General features: G+C 42.1%; 1 protein-coding gene across 1 annotated transcript in view; it reads left to right on the top strand.

Annotated features, from left to right (window-relative positions):
• Positions 1 to 709: 709 nt before the first annotated feature.
• The window catches only part of rapgef5a (Rap guanine nucleotide exchange factor (GEF) 5a), a 47,288-nt gene continuing 22,700 nt past the window's right edge, over positions 710 to 25,297 (top strand). The window contains exons 1-8 of the mRNA XM_075450302.1: positions 710 to 1,166; positions 10,472 to 10,522; positions 17,152 to 17,258; positions 17,732 to 17,853; positions 18,971 to 19,148; positions 23,085 to 23,166; positions 23,299 to 23,347; positions 23,454 to 23,527. Coding sequence (XP_075306417.1) covers positions 1,023 to 1,166; positions 10,472 to 10,522; positions 17,152 to 17,258; positions 17,732 to 17,853; positions 18,971 to 19,148; positions 23,085 to 23,166; positions 23,299 to 23,347; positions 23,454 to 23,527 — 807 coding nt within the window. The 5' untranslated portion in view covers positions 710 to 1,022. The remainder of the gene's footprint in view (positions 1,167 to 10,471; positions 10,523 to 17,151; positions 17,259 to 17,731; positions 17,854 to 18,970; positions 19,149 to 23,084; positions 23,167 to 23,298; positions 23,348 to 23,453; positions 23,528 to 25,297) is intronic.

Below are 25,297 nucleotides of genomic sequence, written 5' to 3'. Positions count from 1 at the left end.
TGAAAGTGATGTATCCCTACTTCATGCACTGCATACTAAATATGTGAAAATGACAACAAAACTTATATTTAGTACAGTGGTGATAATATAAAAGAGACTGAATTTTCCACCAGGCTCTGGTTGATCCACTGGGCATTTATTTCACTTTGATATGCAAACACAAGCTGCCTCTATGAAAAGGAGGAGTAATGACTTTAAAGAATATACCGCCTGATTCTGACTATTAGGATTAGGAATATTGCAGCACACTGAACCACGCTAGAAAGGCAGTGTTCCATCCAAACCAGAAAGAAAAAAAACATGCTGCCCACCTGGCACTACCTCAGGTTAAAATGGAATTGACTGCTGGCTCTACGATTTTCTCTCACTGTCAGGACCAAATGAAGCTTGAAACTAGAGCCAGATAGCTGCACACCCACACAAACACACTTTGTGACTGCTCTTTGTTTACCTATTGTAATTTGAGCCATGTAGAGCAGTGACGTCGCCCTACCTGGTTCTGTCTGGTTCCCTTTTTTCCCCTTCCGCCCCAAACATTGTCAGCCTTTGCGTTCTTTTACTCCTTACGACAAAATAGAGTCGAAACAATCCACCAAACAGCAGTGCAGCATTAACGTGCCAGTTAATGATAGACCAACTTGCCTCGTCGCGGATATCAGTGAATGGAAGGTGGAAGTGATGCAATGTTTCTGTGCACCTGTGTCCACCTCCCCCTCCCCTCACCGGACAGCACACACACACACACCACATCCACACACATCAACCTGGTAGAGTAGGCTACCGAGGAGTAAGTGTGAGGCATTGGGTGGAGCAGCGTCGCGTGCTGCGGAACACGTTGAGTGAACCGGGCTGCGCGCGGTTTGGCTGCAGATGCGGGTCGGTGAGTGTGGGCGCGAGGCGGGGGGAAATGGCGAACAGGCGCGGGCGGCGGTGCGCCTTGTGAGAATACGGTAGGTAGACACTGGGAGCGCAGACAGGCAGCAGGCAGCTCGAGGACACACAGGAGAAGAAGGGGCTAAACCATGGAGGACTCGGAGCCTGCAGAGGACGGCTTGCTCGCGGGCTTGCGGTGGAACAGGAGCGCACGGGACCAAGCACAACTCAAACACAAAATCCGGGATCTACCCGGGCTACTGAAGCACGGACTGCACTTGCGGAAGAAGAGCGTGAGTATTTCAAACCGACCGCGCACGTCTGTTCGTCCTTTTGAGTTTGATCGCGGGTGAACGTGGGTAACGGGTTTATCTTTGCCCGACACCACCGCTCTGTACTCAGAGGCCGTTTATTAACCTCGTCACGACTCAGGTGTTTTCATTTTGCTGTCGCAGAGGCACCCTTTCTATATGTGCGCGCGCGAGTGAGTGTGACTGTGTGCTACATCCATAATAACCAGAAAAACAGGAGGACACCATACCTTCACACTCCTGTTGTCAAGGCAACACCACCCCACCACCAACAGATCCACCACACACACCTGCACTAAGAAACAGGACGCTCAGCGGTGTATGTTTGTATACAATCTGAGTACAATTTCCAAATGTTGGAAATTCATGTCAGTTTTTGTTTTTTAGTTGACTTATTGTTTTGTCAGACAAAGGGAGGGAATATATTAAATTGGCATTACAAGTTGCAACAGTCCAATGATGAAAATTCAAATGGAGTTGACTTTTGTTTCTTCATTGAGAAAAGTAAATAGGTGATGCCAAATGACTCATATCCTGACTGATAGGAATTTGTTCTGTAGTAAACACAGCAATATTTCTATATCTAATCAATGCACTTGCACTTCTTAAAGCTCTATGGTCCTAATCGGGCCAATTTTCCAATATTTGTCCCTTGGGACCTTTTGATTCTTGTTCTTGAAGCTTGGTCAACTGAGCAGTAAATGTGTGGGACCTGGTGTGTCTCAATGTGCGAACAAGCCAAATGGCCGCTCTAAGTGTCAGCCCCGCTCATCATCCTCATCAGTGGCACCTACTTAAAAACACATCCAGAATTCCCCCTCTGGGAGTCGGAGGCAGTGTGCCAGGACTTCCAGTCCTGGAGGAGCCAGATGTTCTAAAAATAAAGAAACATTTGTTGTGTAAAGCCACATAGGACCGTAGAGATGAACGGTTTAGGTCATGTCACATCTGGTTACTTTAAGTGATGCCTAAACGAACGGTGGATTGAGGCCGCTCTGTGTCGTGTTAATGGTTATCAATTTTTCCTGTCAAAACAGATCACAGATGTTACATCTTTAAAAATGTCGGAGAAGAATAGAACAAGCATGCACCCACATAACAATATTATGTGAAATTTAGAGAGGGGTTTGAGCTGCAATTACTGATCCTTTTGTCTTACTTTGTTGAGTTGGAGACTCAAAAGGCAGGAAAACAGGGAGATGTTGTGTAAATGAGGAATATTTGTCTTTCCCTTCTCACCTCTTTGTGGGTTGTATGCTTTCTTGTGTGGGTGAGTGCGATGAGGCGTGGGTAAGTAGTGTAAAGGTATGGCTGTTCTGCGCAGACTGGCCCTCTCTTGACCCAGGCAGTTGACTATGCTTCACTTGTTGTACAAACACAGCTGTTTACCAAAAAGATGTAATGATGATAATAAAGAAGTATGACATCGTTATGTAATTTGAAATTAGAGCATGTTTTCCCTCCTCCTCGAGGGGAACACCTCTGCACACATCTTGTCTGTTTGGAAAAGTGCAAAACCTCTGAAATGATGTGTCATAGATGTTAGCATACAGCATGTGAAGTGAACTGGAACTGCTGTGTTGCATAAAGCCATCTTTTGCCTTCGGTGCCGGCATAATCCTGTCTTACTCTGTGCTCCGTTATGACTTGCTCAGGTATCCAACTATGAGTCCTTTATTGGTTGCCAAACTGCAGTCGTATAATAATTTACTAAAACTTGATTTTATATACTTGCAAGGTTGATTTGTGTGCTGGTCAGGCTGGTTGTTATGCAACAAGAAAGTCCTCGTTCAAATTATTTCCTTTTTTTCCCGTGGAAGTTTAGCTCCGTCAGAAATTAGATTTAAAAAGTCTGACAAAATGCATCGGTATAACATATATGTATGTTTATAGAGAACAGTATATGCTGCATATTAAACTTGAGGAAGTGAGGAAATGCTTTCAGAGTATTTAGTGGCTCAGGGTGCTGCCAGTGCAGCACTGCTTGTTGGGCTGGAAAGAGATGTGATTGCTCAGTATTTTCTTGACAGTTTTGTCCTTCAGTGTCTTTAAGCCCTGATAAAGTTGTCAGCCACCTGGAAAGTTTGACATTTCGGGTCAATACTGTATCTTCAGTGTACCTCTCCCTTACAACACCCTAATGTGTATCTAGACATGTGGTACAAGTGCAATTACTGGTACAATTCGACGATCTGAAATAGTTAAATTAAACGATTGTTTAATTTTGTTATACATTCCCCATTCTTAAATGAAAACAAGCCGTTTATATTATGGTGGTATTTTTTTGCTACCTTGAAATAGATTTAATTTGATAGAAGATCAAGTAGACGTTGAACTCCAGAAGACAGGAGCACATGTATCTTGTAGTTCCCGTTTGACTTGGCTCTTTGCTTTGATATTCAGAAGAAAATCTCACATAAACTTTGTGCAGAATCTGTAGTAAATCCACAATCAACTGTCTTTAACCTGTAGAATTAGGCCATTGATTGGTTTGTGGTACATTTGATCCGATCCAGGTGTCCACACACTGATGTGTAAATTTATGTTAGTCTGGTTCTGACTCGCGTAGGTTTTTCTTTACACTTCAGCTTGTTTGTCACATTCCTTCAGTTCCTGCTGTAGGTGGAAGAAAGTGTTTGTTCCTTCACAAATTTCTCAGTTCATTTTGTCAAAGTGTCGTGAAGCCCTCTTCTTTTTCTTTTCTTTTCTTCAGTGAGATAGTCGGTATCAATCACTTTATCTGTTGCTGGTTTTGATCTTATCGTCGATTTGTTTATGTGTTTTAAAGTACTGGAGTTAAAATGGAAAAAAGCTGTGTACTCAACACATTACATGCTGGATATAGTACTCCTTCCAGATGATGCCACGTTTTTCACATTTAAATGGTACTCGTGGATCTGTTTTAAGAGAGAACACATGCAAAGATCACTATTTGTAAATTTGAGTGTTCTTGGAGATTCAAACTTGAACCCAAATCCAGACCTACAAACTGACCTGCAAACACTGTATGATGCTGTACGGTTCAGGGACGCAGGAACACATTTTCACCAGGGGGCGCTGGGGGGGATTCATTTTTTTTAGATGCAATTTCCTGCATTCTAATCAGTTTTAGGGTGAGGAATAGCGAATCCATAGGCTATCTGACTTACTCTCGCATGTTTTATGTAGCCTAAACAAGGAGGCTAGATTTTACCATTTTTTTATTTTAAATCTCACGTTGAAATGATCAAGTTCTTCTTGCGGAAGGGAAACGCGCACCTGATGTGGAGACGTATCGCATAAGAGACGAGGACGCGCTCAAGAGCAAATCGCGCTGCCCTGGCACTTTGTCTTTTGTGCATGGGCAGTGAAGCAGCCGCGCTGATTCTCCTCAGACTTGCGCTCATTCAATGAACTACAGCAAAGTAATAATGAAAAAAGAAATACACAGTACCAATTAGGCATGCATTAGTCTGCTATTCTGAAATAGTAGCCTGATAACATAAAGGAAACTAGAAAAATAATTAGGCTAATCGAGCAGCAAAACCACACAACTAGCTGAGAACAATTTAACCAAAGCGAACTTAATTAAAAGCATTGCTTACCAGATGGAATAACTCCAAAGGTTGCCTTGCGCTCTGGTGTGGCACTGATGAACTCCCTCATAAGGGCGCATTGCTGCTAGCTTGACACCACAAGCTAAATAAACAAACGTCTCTCCCGTCACACTGTTCTACGCCACTGTTCTTTCCGGTCTGGTTGAGGTCTAAAAGTTTATCATTCATTTCAAACCAAATTTTTAAAAGACATTTAAAACTACTTATAAGTATGAAAAAAGTAGAAAACATTCATATTTTGTGTTTTTATTTTAGAATAATAATTAGGGGGAGAAAAACTATGCCTGAATTTAGGCTAATACACAAGTGGTGTAGTTGCGTCTGTTGTCCAGTGGGGGGTGCTGCAGCACCCGGAGCACTCCACTTCCTGCGTCCCTGGTACGGTTTGCTGCTTTATGTTGTAAAATGAGGTTATAAAACCGCACTCGAAATGAAAGCTATCCTGTGTCTGTAATCACTATCTTAGAGAAAAGTTGATGATATTTCTCTGAGTATAATATAATTTCTGCTATAAAATTACTGCACAGCGGAGGCTTGGGGTGTGTTTTATTTTTTGTGTGTGTCTTCAAGCCATATTTCTCATCTATAACTGCCTGTAAACGCATTATACATTGAAATACGAAAGATGAAAGGACAAGTGAGGGGTGGAGAGAGGCTTACGCACAACATAGCCTACTGAGTGTGTAAATGCTATCTGCAATGATTATGCACAGAAGCATGTGCATTTCAGGATAGAAGTGCAAGTAGTCATTGGAAAGGTTGCATAATAATGCAAATGCATGTGCAGTGCCTGATTATACAAGAAGAAAACTATAAAAGTGAAATCACAAACTTCTGAGTGAATATGACTTTTTGAATCAACCCTATTTGGACAACTGGAATCTTAGCCATTGGTATTCTGTGACCATTTGTTTTCTCTTGCCAGCGTTATTTTGGGACTTGCAAATTTATAAACTCAGTCACGAGGAAGTTGGTTGGAGAGATGACGCTACTCTGCTTTTACATAAACATTGGAGGCTATTTAACCGAAAATAATGAGCACGTCGATGAAATTGGGCACATTTTCAAAGACGGCCCTGTTTAGGATCCACATTTTGACTGTCAGCTGTCCGTTTCATGTTGTTCCCAAATGTTATTATTTGGGTGGTGAAAGTGCTGGAGGTGAATCTGCCGGTTACTTTCTAGATTTAAAGAAACAGTTGGTAAAACAAAATGGTGACGTAATTGTTAATGTCACCGTTAGAATAAGCAGGAAGTTGTTCGTTCGCTGTCAATTTATTATCCGTTTAACTCCTAATATTAGGCCAAGCATTGGCTAGCCGAAGTTCACGTCCTGGTGGATTTCTTAACAGTTTTTGCTGGGAGCGTGTGTGTGACTGTGTGTTTGTATGCGTTCATTGAGCTGTGGAGACTTTGATGTCTCCGTTTTGACTTGTATGATGAATCCATCAAGGAGCCGACAGGAGCTTAGGGTGGATGTGTGCGAGAGGGGACTTGCCAAGCATACCGTGCTACAGCTCTTCACTGTGCTCAACAATCTAATCTGAGAGTAATCCATTTCTTGCAGATAATGACCTCGCCTCTCCTGCTCTGTCTTTGACTCTCTGTATATGCACTTTGAAGTCATCACACAGATAAGCGTGTCAGCATGAGCACTGTCTGTATCTCTTCTCTTCTCTTCTCTTCTCTTCTCTTCTCTTCTCTTCTCTTCTCTTCTCTTCTCTTCTCTTCTCTCCTTTTCTCTTCACGCTCACAACAATGGCAGAGACACGCTGTCACAGGGATGTGTGTTTCTGCGAAAGAAACCAATGCGCAAACATCAGAACCCCACACGAGCATTGCAGCAGAAATCTTCCTTCATGTGTGATACAGTATGAATGAAATGCATCTGGCGCTGGTGTGTCACGAGTGCGTTTGGGAGAAGGGACGATTGTGGAGAAACAAAGACCTCTCGATATCTGTGTTTACCAGACAGGGAGATAAAGAGATGAAGGGACGAGATATAGCGACCAAGACTACGGAGAGAAAGAAAGAGGACGATAGTGACAGTCAGAAACAATGTATTTAGTCTATGTGCTTGGCTGGCTGGGTGCTCTTTTTAACTCCAGGTCCAAAAACTGCTTCGGCAGTATAGCTACACTGAGCCTGCATTTTTCCCAGCAATAAAACTGGTTCTCTTTTTAAAAAGAGATAATATGTTTAAATCTCAAGCCTCACACTTTATTGTTAATGGGAGAGACTGTGTGACTGGTTATTTTAATTGTGGAATAATCTCTTGATTATTTTCTTCAGTCTGTCATTAATCTATCAAAGCCCACTGATGCTTTTTGTTTTCACGTTGTTTGTTCCTTGTGACGGTTTTGCTGATCAGAAAGCGCACTATGATATTTACAATTGTGTCGGACAGCATTTTGGTCCTCCGAGACAAGAGGCACAGTTGATTTGACTCAAAGTACTTGAGATGCAGTCAATGCGCCGAGTTTCTGTCTGAATTCAAAGGGCTGAGCTAAGCCGAGCCAACTTCCGCTTAAAGCTTTACACTCGATTGTGTTGGGATTGGTATCAGTGTTCTTGTCTCAGTAATAATGCAAACAAGGATGTGATATTTCCCCAAATGGTGAGTTGATGAAGAGTAGATGAGCTGAGAGTAATTTGGCTTTAAAAGGTGTGTGGGCGATCGTGATGTCTGCATTGTCGTCGGCTTGTGTGTGAAAGCTTGTGACATCCCAGATTGTGTCAAAGCTGTAATGGGCATCACCCACACTGATCTATATCCCTCTAATCATGTCTTCATTTCATTCTCTTGCTACTCCAAGCTACGGCTGAGCTTTTCTCTCCATCTTTGTCTGGCTCACTCTGCCTCTCTTTCACGTTTATAATTGAAATGATCTCTGCTTCTCACTGCCTCATCTCTTCTCTCCATCTGTCATGCTCATATCCATTGTCATATATTCATATACTGTTGTGAATTGTTCGTCCTTCCTCTATTCTTTCGCTCTATCGCTTCAGTTCATTTGTATTTCTTTATCTGCAGTCATCACTCACAGTTGCTCAGGCGCTTTTCATTTGATAATTTTATCCCTCCGAATCTCTCTCTGACATTACCCAGCAGTTTGTCACAGGCCGGTGGTGAGAGTTAAAGGGCAGCGACAATTTCAAGCGTAGGCTCAGCTTTCGGTGAAGGTTTTCCAGAGGGAATCTAACCCACATCTCTTTCAGTGATCCCACTTCACTGACTGCGCTCACAAACCAGTTAAACCACTATCGCAGTAGCTTCTTGTCTGTCTCTTTTTAATGAATGTCGTCATTTTTTTAAACAGTAGTGCCAAAGCTGCCATTTAATGGAGCAATCTTTTGACTCCACCATCGGCAGTGAGATAGAGACAACATAAGCACAATATTTTCGTCATACTGTATACAGCACGCTGCGCATCAAACACTAAATCTGCTTCGATTGTCAAGAATAATTTTTTCTTTGAGGGGTGCATACGAGCCACTAGTTAGGTCTTATTCAAAAATGTTTCACGGTGATGTCACGAAGTGAAGGATGAAGAATGCCTACTGAGGAAGACGTCTGATTTCATGTGTGAAGATGAAGGATTTCAATTGGAATCTGAGAATCCAACCACTAGACCTAAAAGGTGGAAGTATCTTTTGTCTAAGGTTACTTTAGAGATGATTTAGGTTTGTCAGTATAAAAAGGATTGGTCTGTTAAAGGTGGGGTTTGAGATCTTGGAAAAACGGTTCCTACAAGCTATATTTTTGAAAACACACAACCTTGCCTCTCCCTTCAGCCCACCCCTCGAAACCACGCCTTCAAAACACATGAACGAGTCACAAGTCTGTGAACGCGCAGGGGGGAGGGGGGCTGACAGTTGATTGGCGTGTCAGAATCCAATAGAAGTAACTCTCATCATTACTTCTACTGGTCAGACATTTCCTCTTGCTACACCCTCTACAATGGACTAAAATATTAATTTTTTTCCCAAACATTCTATTTTAGTGGGTGCAATGGGGTCGTGAGGAGGTTTTCAGACAATATGATAAAAAATGCTCCAGAAAACATCTCATACCCCACCTTTAATGGTCACATTTGCGACGTCATTCTTTTCTTTTGATCAATGTGGAGAACACCTTTGAAGTCTTGTGATAAAGGGTTGTAAACCAATAAATGATGAACGTCTGTAGTAGGTGAGAAGTGTCACAGGAAGTGTAAGGGTTACACTTTGTAGGTCGGAGTAAAAAATGCACTATTAATATTTATTAAAGGTAGGGTAGGAGATCCTGGATTTTGAGTCCAGCGAAGCTACATTTTGAAAATACACAGGTAAAAAGTCCCAACCCTTTTCTTCACTTTCCCCCCGAAGGCACGCCTCTAGAGTACATGAACGCGCACGAGCACGAAGGAGCGCTGTTCTGACAGCAAGCAACGATCGTTGCCGTATTTAGTATTTAGTATTTAGTATATGATAACTATACGTTTAATAATGCTAGGTGCTAGCCAAGCTGGCTCTAGTTTAGCTTCCTGCCAAGCTTCTGGACACGTAATTCGTTCACGGAGCAGGGTACGCACACATGGGGAAGGAGGGGGAGGGAGGAGCAGATTGCAGTTTGATAGACGGCATCAGAATCCAATCATTGTTAACGGTCCATTCAGTATGATTGGATAGCGTTTTTCCTAGATTGAACGTTCTAGAGGCCACTAAAACCTTTCATATTTGTGTCAAAACTTTTAATTAATTGGTTGCAATGGGGGTGTGAAGAGTATGTCAAGCAATATGTAAAAAAAATGTTCCAGAAAAAGATCCCCTACCCCACCTTTAAGACATTATTTGATCTTAATAGTGCAGTTACTACTTAATGCAGTGGTTGTTTCCTGGCTTCCCTGGTCGCTGAACACTGAACCCCAGGTTGCCTCTGACGCATTGGCGTGTGTGAATGTGTGTGTTAGAGAAAAAAGAGCAATTTATGGTCTAAGACTTGCTTGTATGAGCGTGTGTGTGAGAGTGAGAGGATGGGTCAGTGTGGACTGTAGTATAAAAGCACTTTGAGTGGTCAACTAGACTAGAAAAGCGCTATAAATGTATAGTACAATAACTCAATTTATATCTATTTTATAACCAAGGTTTCAGCACAGTGACAACACTCATCTTGCAGATAACAATCCATAAAGATTAAGGGTTTAAATTCCTGATAGTGGGAATTGAAAGTGGGATGGATGCACCCGGAGCAAAGACTGATGATAGTAACCCTGAAGAGCTGTTTTATTGTTTTCCTGTACAATGTAGTAGTAGAACTCAAAGTTGCAATTTATTATGAGGAATAGACAGACAAGCTTTTTCTTCTTAATGTCATGTAGATGAGAGCTTGAATTAATATGATTAGTAGCCTTCACTGATGAAGTAGACGTCTGTAGACCAGACGATCACATTTTCTTTAAGTTAAAATAAATAGCTGTGCTCTTTAAGTTTTGCGAAAGTCTGTCGCAGTAAAACACGCGTACGAAAGCACTAATGTGAGTAGTGGCAGAGGATTATTACTGCTGTGAGCTCAAACAAAACCTGACTAATGTGTTCAGAATGATAAAACTGGTCTTTCTTATCTCTGAGTCATGTTTATCCAGTGTGTGTTTGTGTGTGTGTGTCGTTTTGTACGAGCTGACTCTGATGCCTTGTGTTTTGTTTCAACAGCAATCCCCTGACACTATACCCGGACCAAGCACTGGACCTGCAGCACACAAGGTAAGGAGACGCGCGTGCACACACACATAGAAGTGATGTCATCCCTTTAGTTTTGCTGTGAAAGCAAGTGTTTGTTTACATCCCTTTTCAGAACTAGTTGCAGCACCTACACACATACACACGGGGGCTTTGTCATGCATCACGATTATGTGGTTTGGCAAATATTTTTGTACTGCACTCTATTTGCTACTTTTGCAAGCAAATTAGTGGTGCAACGGATCATCATTGATCCGTGATCCGTTCGGATCAATTATTTCGGTTCGGCACACACGTGATCCGTGGATTGATTTATGAAAAAAAAAGTTGTGCGCATGTTCAGTCCTCACACAGCCGTTACCATTCCTGCTAGTTCCAGGGACATAGCTACTTTCCACGCTCTGGGTAAAAGTCTGCAACAGTTCCCTCTTCAATACGCAAACAGTCCTATGGCTCGTTTGTGATTTATTGTCCTCAGCGTACAACATGTCACTGCACGAAAAGAGGGATTTGTGTCACTGTGGACGGCAGTGAACATCCGCGAATTTGCCTAATTTTCGGACGCACCTGGGCGCTTGCAGGCAGACAAACTTTAAGTTTGTTGAGCGAGAAAATCGTCGGAAACGAACCCGACTCGCGGCGGGCTCTCACAGCGGGGTGCTAATGGCCCAGCGATTAGCACCCCGCTGTGAGAGTGTCTGGACCTCTCACTGGCCTCGCTGGTATTGGACGAAAAAGGCACGTGATTACATAAAAAAGCTCCTGCAAAGCTGACCGCCCATTGGCCAATAAGGTTAATATATGCATACTTTATATGGGCATATCATTCAGCAATTATGATTAATAATTGTGATTATGATTACTAATATTCCTGGGATGTTTGTGTACTTCATATATTCACGTCATTCTTATAAGCTGCACTATGACTAGGCTAATCCAGGCATGAATGACGTGAATCTATTGAGGAAATGAAAAAGGAAACTTTTTTTTTTTAAAGCGCTTTTATTGCCACACCACACAATGTACATAGCTTACATTGTAATAAGAACCATATTGATAATAAAGAATTGAAAACTTTATACACACTGCTGTAGCCTACAATATACACAATAAGCCTAAACGCCGCCGTTTGGAATCCGCATTCTTCGCATTCCTCCGGTCCCTGCAGGGTCTGCGGGAGTTGTCAGACGTCCTCATCCTGGATCAGAAGCTGGCTTCTGGGAGCTGTTGGAATAACCAATAAATAATCAAAACATAGTCTATCCATGCACAGCATATTGACAACTTGTCTATAAAGTAACAAAAGTCATATTGACAGCGTATATGTTCTTACTCTCTTTCACTCTTCTGTGGTGAGACTGTGAGTATTTCGGGTTGGCTTCAAGATGCGCCTGTAGCACAGCACACAGGTCCGTCACGCAGCTGAAAAAAAACAAACAAGAGGAATGAATAAAATGACCAGTGCTTAAAAGTATCAGTGCCAGCCGTGGTAAAAGTCAGCGCCGCTCACCCTCGATAGTATCGCCGTCTACCTCTCTGAAGTTCGGACTGTTTGCCACCGCCTCCTTCAAGCGACTCGTTACATCCATATTGTGAGGTGACAGTAGCCTGTAAAAACAATAGGCCTATGGTTAATAAAAAAAAACTGCATTGACGTAACGTAACATCAGGTCCAACTCAACTAGATATTGGGAGAACATTCACTTATTCTTACCCTTGACCTGGATTATAATGCCACGGTGAGTTATGCAGGGGGCGAACTGCTTCCTATAAATTGAAAACACAAAATTCATTTTTTTAAATAAAGCAACTCACACTGGTTTTCACGTGATGGACACAATTAAGTTGAGTTTAGCCTAAAGCCACAGTCAATAACCTACTCTTACCGCGATTTTCGGATTCTGTATCCGCCTTCTCTTGTGCTCTTCAACTTCTCTGGAATGTAACTCCAGTGCGTTCTCGACGGCCATCTTGCCTCCAACCTAGCGAATCTCTGGTCGATTCCCTCCAGAACCCTCTCCACGACCGTATCCACAGTGCTGGCCACCATACGAGACATCCCGGTCATAGCATTCAACAGGACTTTCATTTTATCTGCCTGTAAGCAAGTGAGTAAGTAAGTTTAATATACAGCACATTTAAAATCAGCGAGAACTGTCCCAAGTGCTGTACAGTGTCAACAAGACTAAAATTAAACAATCAAATGGTCATGTGCAAGTAGAAAAAAACACACAAACCTGTAGACCCGCAGAGAGTTGCTGGGGAGTTGAAAGCAAGTCGTCTTCCAGACATTGTATTCCGCAAACCAGGGCAGTTTTCACAGCACGGGACCTCAGCGATTTCTGTCTGCCTTTCTGCCGCCAGATCTGCTCCTTAAACTTTTTGTTTACACTGCACGACACAATGTTTCTCATACGTGATTGAACGAGAGCTTATGCGAGCCGTTAAGCTCCACCAATCATATGCGTACACGTCATTACACGGAATACTCGCGAGACAACCTCCCGTCCTTTTGCTATTTAATGTTGTCTGACCACAGCTGGCAATTTGCACTGTTTTGACACAAAAATGGACTCTGCAAGGACAAAGAAAAGACCTCGGCGATATTGTGACCATTGTGACACCGAATTAAGCCATACACAATAAAACACTGAGCGCACTACTGCACATTATGTATACAGGCCAGATTTCTATATTTTTATTTCTATATTTCTATTTTATTTAAGAAACCTTTTAGAATATTGCTGTTGCATGCTTATTTTATCTTTATCTTATCTTTATTATTATACATTTGGACATCCAGTGCGGGCAACAAAGAAAAGAATTTCATTGTTCAGGGAAACACGTTTCTAACTGCACATATGACAATAAACCTTTGAATCCTTGAATCCTTGAATTTTGCCCACAAAAAGCGGTTACAAAAGAGGTGTTTGGGAGAAAAAAAAACAGATATGCATCACTTGTCACCAGCAGACAGCGTGCACCTCTTCTTTTTCAAGACAACACAGCAACAAACTTGGCTGGAGTTGGAGGTGATGGTGATGAACGTGTAGAAACAGGCCTGCCCACCCCCCACCTCACCTCACCCAACCCCACTTGAAAATGACTGTGGCAGCTCCTGACCTGATCACTGGCATTTACATATTAAAGGCTCTCCTAAGTAGGGGAGGGGAGGGGGGCATGGGGGAGCAGTTGCCAGGTCAATTTGCGACAACTTGGGCCAAGTTTTCACTTTTACCACCGCAAATGCAGGGGCTTAACGTATGCGGACATGTAAGGGGCCACATACATCCACAAATCCCTCTTTTCATGCAGTGTGTAGAACAGTGGGCATGGAAAATAAAAGTAGGCTAGACTTCGGTGACTACTGTAACGATAACTGCTGCCTCTAGTGCTACGTCTGTTTCCATATACTCGCGCTGCCACACCAACCTGTCGCCTAGGTTACCACACAGACATAACACGTAGCTGACATAGCGATAGCTAACAAAAAGAAAACCCCTAACCTGCAAAACAGCGTGGTCACGGCGAGCGGGGGAACAGAAGAGCTTGAACGCCCCACGTCATTTAAATCCCCTGTTTGGGAGCATTTTGGCTTCCCTGTCAAATTTAATGAAGAAGGAAAGAGGTTGGTGGATAAAACCGTGACGGTGTGTAGGCACTGTGGCACAAGAAAGCCACTCAACAGTGGAAACACATCAAGCATGGCCACGCATTTGTAGCGACATCACCCCGGTGTTTCACTGACAGGAGTGAAACCAAAAGCGGCTCAACAACCGCTCATCACCGCGGTGTTTAAGCAGCCCCTTCCTCCACAATCCGACCGGGCTAAAGCGATCACAAACGCTATCGGTGTGTTTATAGGTGCAGACATGAGGCCATATTCAGTTGTGCAAAACAAGGGATTTAAACACATGCTGAACGTGCTCGAGCCACGTTAATAATTTAAAAGTGACAAAAAGACAAAACATGTTTTTTTGTCTTGTCTATTTTATTTTATTTATTTATTTTTTTTGCTGATCCGAAAAATTATCCGATCCGTGACTCTGATCCGAGGAACGATCCGAACCGTGAGTTTTTTGATCCGTTGCACCCCTAAAGCAAATAGTAACCAAGATAAAGAAGTCAACATCTGGGTTTAGAATGCTGCTTGTTTTAGAACATCTGATTCTCTTGTGCCAAATGGTTCAAATTTTCGTTTTAGTACTTTACCTTGGTGTGGTACCCTTTAACTTTGGTCTATAATTACGCAAGTTAAAGGAAAACGCCGGAAAGTTTCAAATTTACTATTTTCCCTGGTACATGTTCCCCAAAATCGATTTCTCACCTTGTTTACATTTGTCAGCCCGAGAGAGTAACATTCGCGAATGTTTGAAATTCAAGTTATACCGCTCTGGCTCTCCCTCCCTAGCGCCGCCATGTTCACTCAACATGACGTCAGAAATGCAAACATTTTTTCTACAGCAATGGAAGACACTTACGAACTGTCTTGGTCTGACTCGGACCCGGAGATAGAATGCGAAGTTTCGCCTGAGTCCGAGTCAGATCATGATCAGCCTCTCGATCCAAGTTATGTTAGCTTATAGCCATCAGCCGAGATGGTCGGATAAGGCTAAAAATAAGGATGGACAAGTGGCTGTCGCAGCAGCCGCGACACCGCCGCCAAATGCTAACGACTCACCGGTTGTATCCACGAGCCGTGAGGCGTTTCCAGACCCCATGCCCAACCTTGTGTACCGTTTCCAGGCCTACCGGCAGGTGACCTACTTTCTCCATGGGGGACTTGGGAAGCGCTTCCGAAGAGTGATTCCCTCCTGTGCGGTGTGGGCGATCAGGGATAAATATGAGTCGCAGGACGGGACCTACAAGGGTTTCCTTCACGCCGACGAGGCAGTTGTAGACTATCACTACAGATATATGTGAACATACATGTTGAAATAAAAATAATTTCTAATTCTACTATATACAGGTAGTATTCAATCATTGTGTATTTCCAAGTTACACTCTACACTTTGTTAGAGCACACTCCCGCCACACAAGTAGAATTTTATTTCCGCTGCACAAGTAGAATTGCATTTCTGACGTAAAATATGCCCGGATGTGGCTGAACATGGCTGCGCCCATGGCCAGAAGTGAAAAAATCTGGGAGCGCAAGGTTATGGGTTGAATAATGTAAAACAGTGTGAGAAATCAATTTTGGGGGACAGGTGTCAGGGAAAATAGGAAAATTGAAATTTTCCGACGTTTTCCTTTAAGTCTTCCCACTTACAGCATATTTGTCAAGAAAACGATTCTACTATAAGCGTTCTGCTAAATTGAATTTGATGCATAAGATTTGGGCCAATTATTAAACCATGCACATTATTTGTGACCAGCCTCAGCACCGTGTTCAATTACATTTGAGGGCTGGTTTTGTAAGCCTGGTCAAACCCTGGGCTTTTGTTTGAAAGGGCACTGATGACATCATGGAGCCACTTCTGTCTCGCAGTCCGCCATGCACCACCACCATGTTTCTACACCAGCAAAGAGTGGGCAAAACAAACGCTGGCTCTAGAACAGACTTATTGCATTTTTTTTGTGGCCACCTTGATTTCTTTATACATTTGGAAGGAGAGGGTGAGGTGGGTATAGTTCAGTTCACTTACATGGCCAAAGATTTATGAATACTTAGTGTTTTCAAAATTGGAGTTGCTTGTGCTATAGTTATCTCAATAAATAAACACTTACAGCGCTGTTCAAAACCTTTAACCACCTGTCATTTCTTCATATTTTGCTTAAGTGGCGGACAAAAAACGAAGTGCCAGGCCTAAAAAGACATCTAAAGCAGATGAACAGCATATTGGCACCATTTCGTAAAATATGATCCGTGCACCCTTAAGAGCAACCAATAGGTGTGAAGCTGAGCTCAAAGTCAGCAGTTTGTGATATGTTTATCCAAGTGTGGGAGGGAATTTGTTACAGAAAAAAAAAAAAAAAAAAAGTAGAAGACTATCTGATGTCAAAAGCGAGTAATGTTAAAAGATTAACCCCACAAATTTAGACCTTATTTGGTGTTTCAAAATAAACTATATCTCCCATATTTAAAGAAGCTGGTCAGTAGCTCTTGCGCATATTTTTCATAATCTTGAAAAACAGTGGAGTAGTGTTTAACATAGTACATTAACAAAAATCACAAGGAAAATATGTAGAAAATATAGTAAATAGGCAAAAAACTTTTCTTTGATATAAACATAGACTACAGAAGAAGTGGTTGTGCTCGAGTTTATGGAGAGTGTCTGATGTTGTCACATGCTGTCTGTGGGGGCTCATCAGCTATGCAGCAGGCCTTGCTCCGTGGCGTGGACAGTCAAAGATGGTATAAATAAAACGGAACAGGCAGCCACGTAAACGGCTTTAATTGAAATACAGTCGCCTTCGTAGTCGCATCAACAGCAGGACTATTGTAGTGTGTGTTTTTTTCTCAGGGGGAAAGAAATGCCCTTGTGAATTGGTCAATAAGAGCTGCATACGGCCATATTAGTCCTCTACAACAGTCACGTGTAAACCAGTACTGAGAACGAGTTTTGTCATTTTCCCGTCGCACGTATATTTTAGCGCCCCCTCACTTTAGAACAACTGTGCTAACTGGATTTTATGTGTTTGTGTTTTGTCAGTCTTGCTCCCAGAGTTTTCCATGTGCTGGTCGGGCTGTGAGGAATGGCTTCCTTTCTCATGGGCCTTACCCGGCGAAAGACAAGATCCACCTGGCCAGAATCATACGGTACACTTGTCTCCGTCTGTTTGTGTGTCTGTGTGCAGGGATGAATCGATAAATCCACTGAAGCATTTACACTCACCAGTCACTCTTGAGCCCTTTCTTAATTGGACAGTCAGATTGTTTTTGCAGTAAGATTAAGTAAGCAGGATCTAGGTGATGTAGAGTAGAGCACAAAATGTTATGGGAGGGCATGTATTTTACTGCAGAGCACTGTACATATAGAACATTCAAATGGAGGGAAAAAAGCATCAAAACACAGATATAGATAGACACTATATGTACCATCATTGTATATAGACCCACACACTCAAGCATACCATGCACATGGGGGGGGCTTACAGAGAATTAATGAATAATCGATAGATATTGATTGAAAGAAAAGACAAGCTTTGTGCCAAAGAAGTGTGTATGATATTCACGGCATTGTGTGTCAATACTTGTGAGCTGAAAACGTATACGTGTGTGTGTTTTAACAGGCGTAGCTATGTTGGAGTGGAGCTGGTGCAGTGGCTGTGTGAGCAGTGTGTGTACGTGCGTTGTCGGACTACTGCCGTGCGTGTCTGGCAGGTGCTGCTGGAGCTGGGAGTCCTGCTGTCGGGTAAAAAAAAAAGGACACACACACTCTGACACGCTGGTCGTTAGGACTGTGCTTCAAAATTTATAGCCTCCGTTCAGCGACATCAGCAGCTATCTGCAGATCTCTTAAGATACAAGCGGTTGACTTATCCAGCAGAACAGAGGTTCATTTACTACCTCATTCACTTGCTCAGCACATGAACCTGATTTTTAATTTAGATCTTTCACACTGAAACCAGGAATCTGTACACTCTTTATTAAAGCCCCACCTCCCACCAATCACTCATTATACTGCCAAAATCATCCACCTTTATTTTTATTTAATTTTTTATCTGTAACCATGTTAGCAGATATTTACTCCACACTTAACCATTTGAGGGCCTTTTTAATCTAATTTCAGTGAGCTAACAGGGCCTATGTAAGAGCTCTGCAGCTAGAGGTAAGACAGACATTGTGCAATGTGCACATACAGTTTCTAAAGCGTTGATGTTTCTTTTCGGAGGATAAACAGTCCTGCTCAGGTGCAGTTCATTGGTTTGGTGAGTTAATCCAGGTTTTAACCTGGGTAGCAATCAGGTCTCTGCTTTTTTTCAAAACCAATCAGTTTGTCTCTTGTTTGATAGAAAGATTCATTACAATTCAGGTGAATTCCATTTACTTTACGGTATAGCACATCGATATTTGTACACCAAGGTTCGCTCACCAAATTAGAGCGAAGTTAGTTGTTTAACTCTTGAGTTGGCTCTTAAATTTTGAGTCAAAGATTTGACTTCCTTCTTGCATATTTCTAATTTATACTCACATTTCCCTGTCAAAGTGTTAAAGATTAAATGTCCTTGTCTTAGAATAAATGGCTACATATGTTTACACATCGTGAATAATGCTTTTTGGGGTGTCTATGTGAAGCAGATATGATTAAGTAAAAACAAGCAAACAAAAAAAAATCAAAAAAAGAAAAACAAAGCTTTCAGCATGAGCATTGCTCACTGGCCTCTGGCTTAGTGTTTGCCTCTAATATATAAGACTATAAATATATTTACTCCTTTATTTACTTTATTCAATTGAATGATTATTGTGTTAAACAGCCTGTTTAGCATCAATGACTGCGCCATTGACAGTACTGTCTGTTCTTTCCCCAGTGGACCAGCGTGTGATGTTTTCAGACTCCAACTCTTACTACCAGTTCAGTTTTGAGGAGTGTGAATCCGCGTCCTGTGAGTTTCGATCCAATGAGGGGGAGTGGCCAGAGGCTGTTAAGCTCCTCCTACAACTTGCCCCATATGTCCAGTTTCGCTCTGGTGGTGGGGCGAATAGCCCGTAAGTAAAGAATAGATATGTAGAGAGCTACTGCTAGTCCTGTTTATGGGTCGTAATTATAAGTTGTTTCCACAGTCTTTATATGTCTATTAATGACTTGTTGATCGTAGGTGATTGTGACTGTGACACCTCTATCAGGCACTATATGGGCTTCACTGACCTGAAGTATAGGCTTATTGTTCCTTTACATTTTCAAAGCTGAAGTGACAAGCTTCCAGATTATATCTGTGACTGTGGTCATTTGTTTGTGATGACTTGCTGTGAAAAGGGTCAAGTAACTGTGCATGATTCGGTTTAGGTGTCACACTTCTGAAAGTGCATTTCTGCCCTTGCGGCATTAAAAAAGTTTTAAAAAATTCACTTTTCCAAAGATCATCCTCAAATTCCAGTGAGAAATCAAATCTCTTAGCAGTGTTTTTAAATCCTCAATCTGCACTGAGACATGTAAGTGACGTGTAATGTGATCACTCGCATGCATGAAATGGTCTCCAAGGTACACTCACACATACACGCTGAGTGGTGTCAGCCAGAGTTCCCTGCTTTGCTGCTCCTGTGTGTGGGGGTACTGCTGAGGCTGCTACTGAACTCAATCTGTCACTCAGAGAAATTGTGAGAATGGGATCGGTGTGTGTGAGAGAGAGAGTGTGTACGTGGAGGAGGAAGGAAATATGAAGTATATAGGGAGTGTGAAGGAACAGAAGCACAAAACAATATATATTTGTGTGTATGCCTGTTGTCTCAAGACTTCACAAGCATCTGATGTATTTGATACGTACAAAGCTGTATTGGCTCAAATGTCTTTTCCAGGTTTATGCTTGAAACGACACCTGAGGTGTGAAGCTCAAGCTACTGCGCATTTTCAGGGTGGACACAAATGTGATTTTGCAGTCATTGTCCTCACTTTCGCTTTGTCTCGCTGCTCCGTGTGGCTCTCTCTGACTGTCGCGCCACTTCTCTGCAGGAGTCCGTCTCACACCATCCCTCCTGCTTTCTTTTTTCTCTTTAAGATAAAGTGTGTGTGTGTGTGTGTCAAAAACTAATATAAATATCTGTCAGTCAGTCTGCAGTCAGCCTCCTCGGGGCTCCTCATTTCTGTTACACATCCTCTTCACGAGTTATGGCTCCCCCGTCTCTGACTGTTTTATCTAATGAGGCAAGCATTAAAGTGATACTGATAACTTAATACACAGTAAGAGAACATTGCCTGATCTCCAAGCTCACCGTCTAGTGACTGCTGCTTCAGTGGAGCCAAAAGAAAAGCATGCCTGCTGGATCATGCGCCGATTGATACTTTGATCATGAGTCATTATTACTCAATTCACTTCAGCACTGATTCCATGTCTCATAGGAGCTTTGTACATGGACAATAACTTCTCCTATCAGACATGTGGTGATAGCTGAGGGGTTACCAGTTTATTATTTTGTTTTGCTGCAACAAATATGTTGTTCCTTTAAAAATATATGACAAGAATATTAATTTTAGTCACCTTTGTCTCTCCGTCTTCATCTGAATTTGCACAGCTTCAACTGAATGCACTTTAAAGGTGAAAAAAATCTGCCTAATCCTCCCTCGATCGTGTTGCTTCACATTACAGTAAGAGCCAAACACGCATATAAAGTGCGTTTCGCATTAAAATTTAACTGTGAAGGGAGGATGCGGTGCCAAACGCAGTCGAAGTCACGATTGAATACAGTAAATTACTTGTTGTACTTGTTATATTTGTTGACCTAATAAACTGACTATAGATATTAGTTTGGTGTTTGAGTCAGTGGTGATAAATTTGTCAGTTTCTCTGTCTTTAAATTACAACGTGCTCTGCATTGTGCAGCAGAAGCAGATTTGCCAGGACCTGAAAATACGGCACCTTTGCTTGGGTAGAGGAAATCAGCTTGCTTGCTTTGCACACTGGTCTGGTCCTAGACAATTCGTGGCTCTTTTGTCTTTTTTAATGAGAAGGGGCAAAAAGTCAGACACTGCACAGTATTGCAGGAACATTATAGCTCGAGGGAAGGGAAACCAATCAGTCCCCAGTTTTGAGCAGAGAACGTGTACTCCTGTGTAAATGAGACTCTTAGCGCTGTAACATGTGGTAGACTTGCTTTGAACTTGCAACATTCAGGGCAAAACTGTACACAGGCAATTGGTGGACTGTTTTTCATGCTTAAGGAATCTGCACCAAGCATCAAATCACAAAACTCTTTACAGCATTAACCTCTAGATATGATTTGAAAAGGGAGATGGTGCAGGCACAGATCATAATAACCCTGTGCTGCTATATGCTGCTTAATGGTTGGTGACGCACCTCCTACTGTGCCTTTCCTCCAGCTCTGGCACATTTAGGCTCATGGTGAGTCACCAAATTACCAACTGTTCACTAGCTGAAAATCAAACTTAATGACCCAGATGGGACCAAATCTATCCTGACTGATCAGAATAGACCAAGATCTGCAAAAGGACTTCCGCATTTTCTGAGCAACAACCATTATTTTACCAGATTTATCAGAAGATTTAGGGTAGAATTAAGTAGTTCTGACTATCGTTGTTAAAAGAAAAGTGAAAACACTGCATTTATTGCAACAATATCAGACTGAAACGAAACACATGTTATTTTCACACTCCTTCTAGGCATGCGATGGTCCACCTGCTTTACTGGCATGTCTGTGCCAGAGCTGGTAGTTGATGTGTCAGGCTAAGGGCTATAGTGTTATCTCTCGAGCTTCTACATCTATCGTCCCCTTATCAGATTACAGTGTACACACACATACACACAGTTGCACAGGGCTTTGTCTTCTTTCCTCTGGGATGCCACTGGGATCTGTGCATAAAATCCAAATTGTATGCAAATGTATCTGAGCATGTCTGCGTGAATGCTTGAGGAAAGAGACGGAGTGCATATGTGTGTTCTGCGAGGGTGAGGCAGTGCAGTGGACGCCAATCCAAAGAGTTTTGTAAGGGATCATATTGGATAAGGAGCCCTCGGGTGTCGTCTGTTGCCGTCAAAGACACACACTCTACAGCCTTGTATTATTGCTGTGGGAATAATGGAGAGTTTACCCCCAAACAACCATCTGTTTATACAGCACATACACAGTCAAACATGCTCACAGATGAAGTCAAGCGCAGATATATTCACAGATGAACATATGCTTGGGGGAATAAAAAAGAAAAAAAATCCTTAACAGGGGTTAGACATCTATATACATCTTGAACACGTGTACACAGCCGCCGCATTGCCACGCACACTCACGCACGTACACTCACATGCAAAGCTTCTCTGACATCAATAGAAAGGTGTGTCTGGGAGCTATTTTACATGAAACCACATGGAGGGAGACAGAAGAAGGAGACGGAGGTTGCCGAGACAGATGTTTGATACAAAGACATATAAGAAGCACTGAACTATAAGGATATAAAAGAAAAACGGACAGAACTGCAGAGATACAAAATTCTTGTTAAGAATATATTGATATCCTATGTGTTTATTTATTATGTTTGGTTTTGCAGGAAATTATGTGTGGATTGTGTTTTCAATTAAACAATTAATTTAATGGAACAATAACTTAAGAAGCTCTTTTGTGGTGTTTTAATTTAGGGAATAAGAAGAGTGGTCATCTCCTTAATGTACTTGTCTAGCTGCTTATTAGAGTGTAAAGTAAATTGGAAAGTGAAGATGCAGAGAAGCAGCCACTATTCGGTTAATTTAATTATCATCTGGGTTTAAAAGAAACGACAACAACAACAACAAAAAAAAAACTGTCCACGTTTCATAATAACCTGGGGATATTTGCATATCTTTAGACTGCAGTTCTCTTCTTATGATGCCAGGGGGCAGTGTAGAAGGGACCACTGCTCTGCAAGGAACTTTTACCCCTGTGGGCTGTAGAATATTGAGCCCTCTGCAGTTGCTAATAAAGCTATTTTTCTGTTTCTCCAAGGTCAGAGGAAGACTCTGAAGGCAACAGGGACATGTGCAGTGAAATCCTTCAGATGAAAGCCCTGGAGAGGCTCACTTCTACGGTCAGTGTGTGCATAGGAATTTGAGAATGAGAAAGTATCACCTGCTAAGATAATGCTAAAACAAAGTTAAAATGGTTTGTGGGATGTGCTCTTATCAGTTCTAATTTTGTATTCGTTGTAACTCCTTTACAGGTACAAAGCGAGTTGGCAGCTGCTCTTGCTCGAAAGACTCGCAAAGCTTGTAAGTATACATGTTGTTGGAGTGTGTGTGTGTTTTTGTTTTCCCCGACTCTTTGAAACTTTTGCCATTATGAGAGGATGTACTGACATGTCCTATTTGGTTGTAGTATCGGAGCAGGACTCTGCGACAACTGAGACGGGCCGTCAGGAGTCTTGCACACCCAGCAAGGAGAGCAGCCCGGTAAAACAAACGTGCACACACACAAGTGGATAGACAGTCTTTCATGATAGGAATATCCATATTAGTTTATTTAAGCTAAGTCCTGATCCATCAATTCGTTTTCTGAGACTGTTCATTTGCTTAAATGCAGCATCAGAGAAGTGTGTGAACCTTAAAGCTATGTTCTTCTTGCTCGTTTTGAACGGCACTTTTCTTTGTTTTGCACTACCCCGGAGGCCGAGATACCACAACCCTGAATTGGATTAAGTGGATAGATATATGGATATATAGAAAATGTTGATAGGCACACCTTCTAATTCTTTTTTTGTATTAGAGAGAGTAATTTGCTTCTACCTGTTGCACTAGTCTGACTGCTCTGTGTCAGAGGATCTGGCAGAGAAAGAGTGAATGTGTGTGATAAGAAGTATAAGTGTAGTAGTTGTATGACTATAAGATTCCTCAGTGCTGAGAAAATAATTCCTGCACCGAATAAAGCTTGTGGTTTTGGAAGATCCTTTTAAATAACATAATTTATCTGGAAAGGTTATGGGGAGCAGAAAAGGATAACCTCTCTTAACATCCAGTGTAATACACCTATAAATCATAGCTACTCTTTATTTGTTCACATTTCTCTCTTGCTTGCTTTCCTCTAGCGGTTTTACTATAACGAGGTAGCATCTTAGTAGGGCCTAGTGAACTCTTTCTCATTGCCGTTCAACACAGAGTGCAATACACAAAAGACCGGCAGTGGATCATGCTGAATAAGACCAACTCTGGCCAACTGGAATATTACCTGATCAGCTCCAACACAGACTACTTGCACATTGCAACACACAAAATAAAAGATAAGCGACTCCTTATGACTACTTTGTTTTCATTCAAAAGTCTCTGAATGCAAGTTTTTTTTTTTTTTTTTTTTAATAGTATTTTTTTGGGGCTTTTTATGCCTTTAATGACAGGACAGTGTGAGAGAGACAGGAAGCAGGGAGCAGAGAGAGGGGGAAGACACGCAGCACAGGGCCGCTCGGTGCGGGAGGCGAACCGGGGCCCGCTGCATCGAGGACTAAGCCTCTGTACATGGGGCGGCTGCTTAACCCACCGACCGCCCCCTGAATGCAAGTTTTATAGACGTTGAACTACACACATGGCTGAATAAAGAAAACGGGGTGGGAACGGTGCAGACCAAGGCCTCTATCTCGCCATCACTTATTTATTCCCTCATCAGAACAGACAGGTTAGGGGAGAGGAGAACAGCAAAAAGATATTTTAAACACAATTACACACATAGTAAAAAGCCACCTATGCCTGTGTAAACGACATGTCAGTATTTAAATACGATTTTGAACACGTAACAATCAAAAACAAGAGGAACATTTTTACTTTTTTTACTTTTTTTTTTGGTGGCAGTTTTGCTTGGACCCAGATTTCCTGTCACCACCCCAGATCACGTCTTTACCAATCTACTTCAAAGGTTTGGCTGGGCGATGAAGACTGTCAGCATCATCGAAACAAAAACATACTAACAGCAGTGAGAGTGACTGTAACTTCACCGATGAGCGCTCTAAGTTGCAATATAAAACAAATAAAAGCGAATTGATGCCATTCTTGGGAACAGTAAGAGCAACTGTGAGATTATTTCCCAACTTTTTGAGACAAAATCACAGTTTTAGTGGCCTTCATGGTAGCATTTTCCATTACACAGCCCACCCTAGCTCCATCTGTCTCCAAGTGACACATTAAAATAGATTTGCTGTCCTTTTCAGAAGACTCATCAAATTCCAGTGAAAGATA

This window comes from Odontesthes bonariensis, chromosome 18 (assembly GCF_027942865.1).
Source record: "Odontesthes bonariensis isolate fOdoBon6 chromosome 18, fOdoBon6.hap1, whole genome shotgun sequence".
Taxonomy (NCBI): Eukaryota; Metazoa; Chordata; class Actinopteri; order Atheriniformes; family Atherinopsidae; genus Odontesthes; species Odontesthes bonariensis.
Note: the sequence above shows the minus strand (reverse complement) of the source record. Positions and strands in the feature narration are given on the sequence as shown.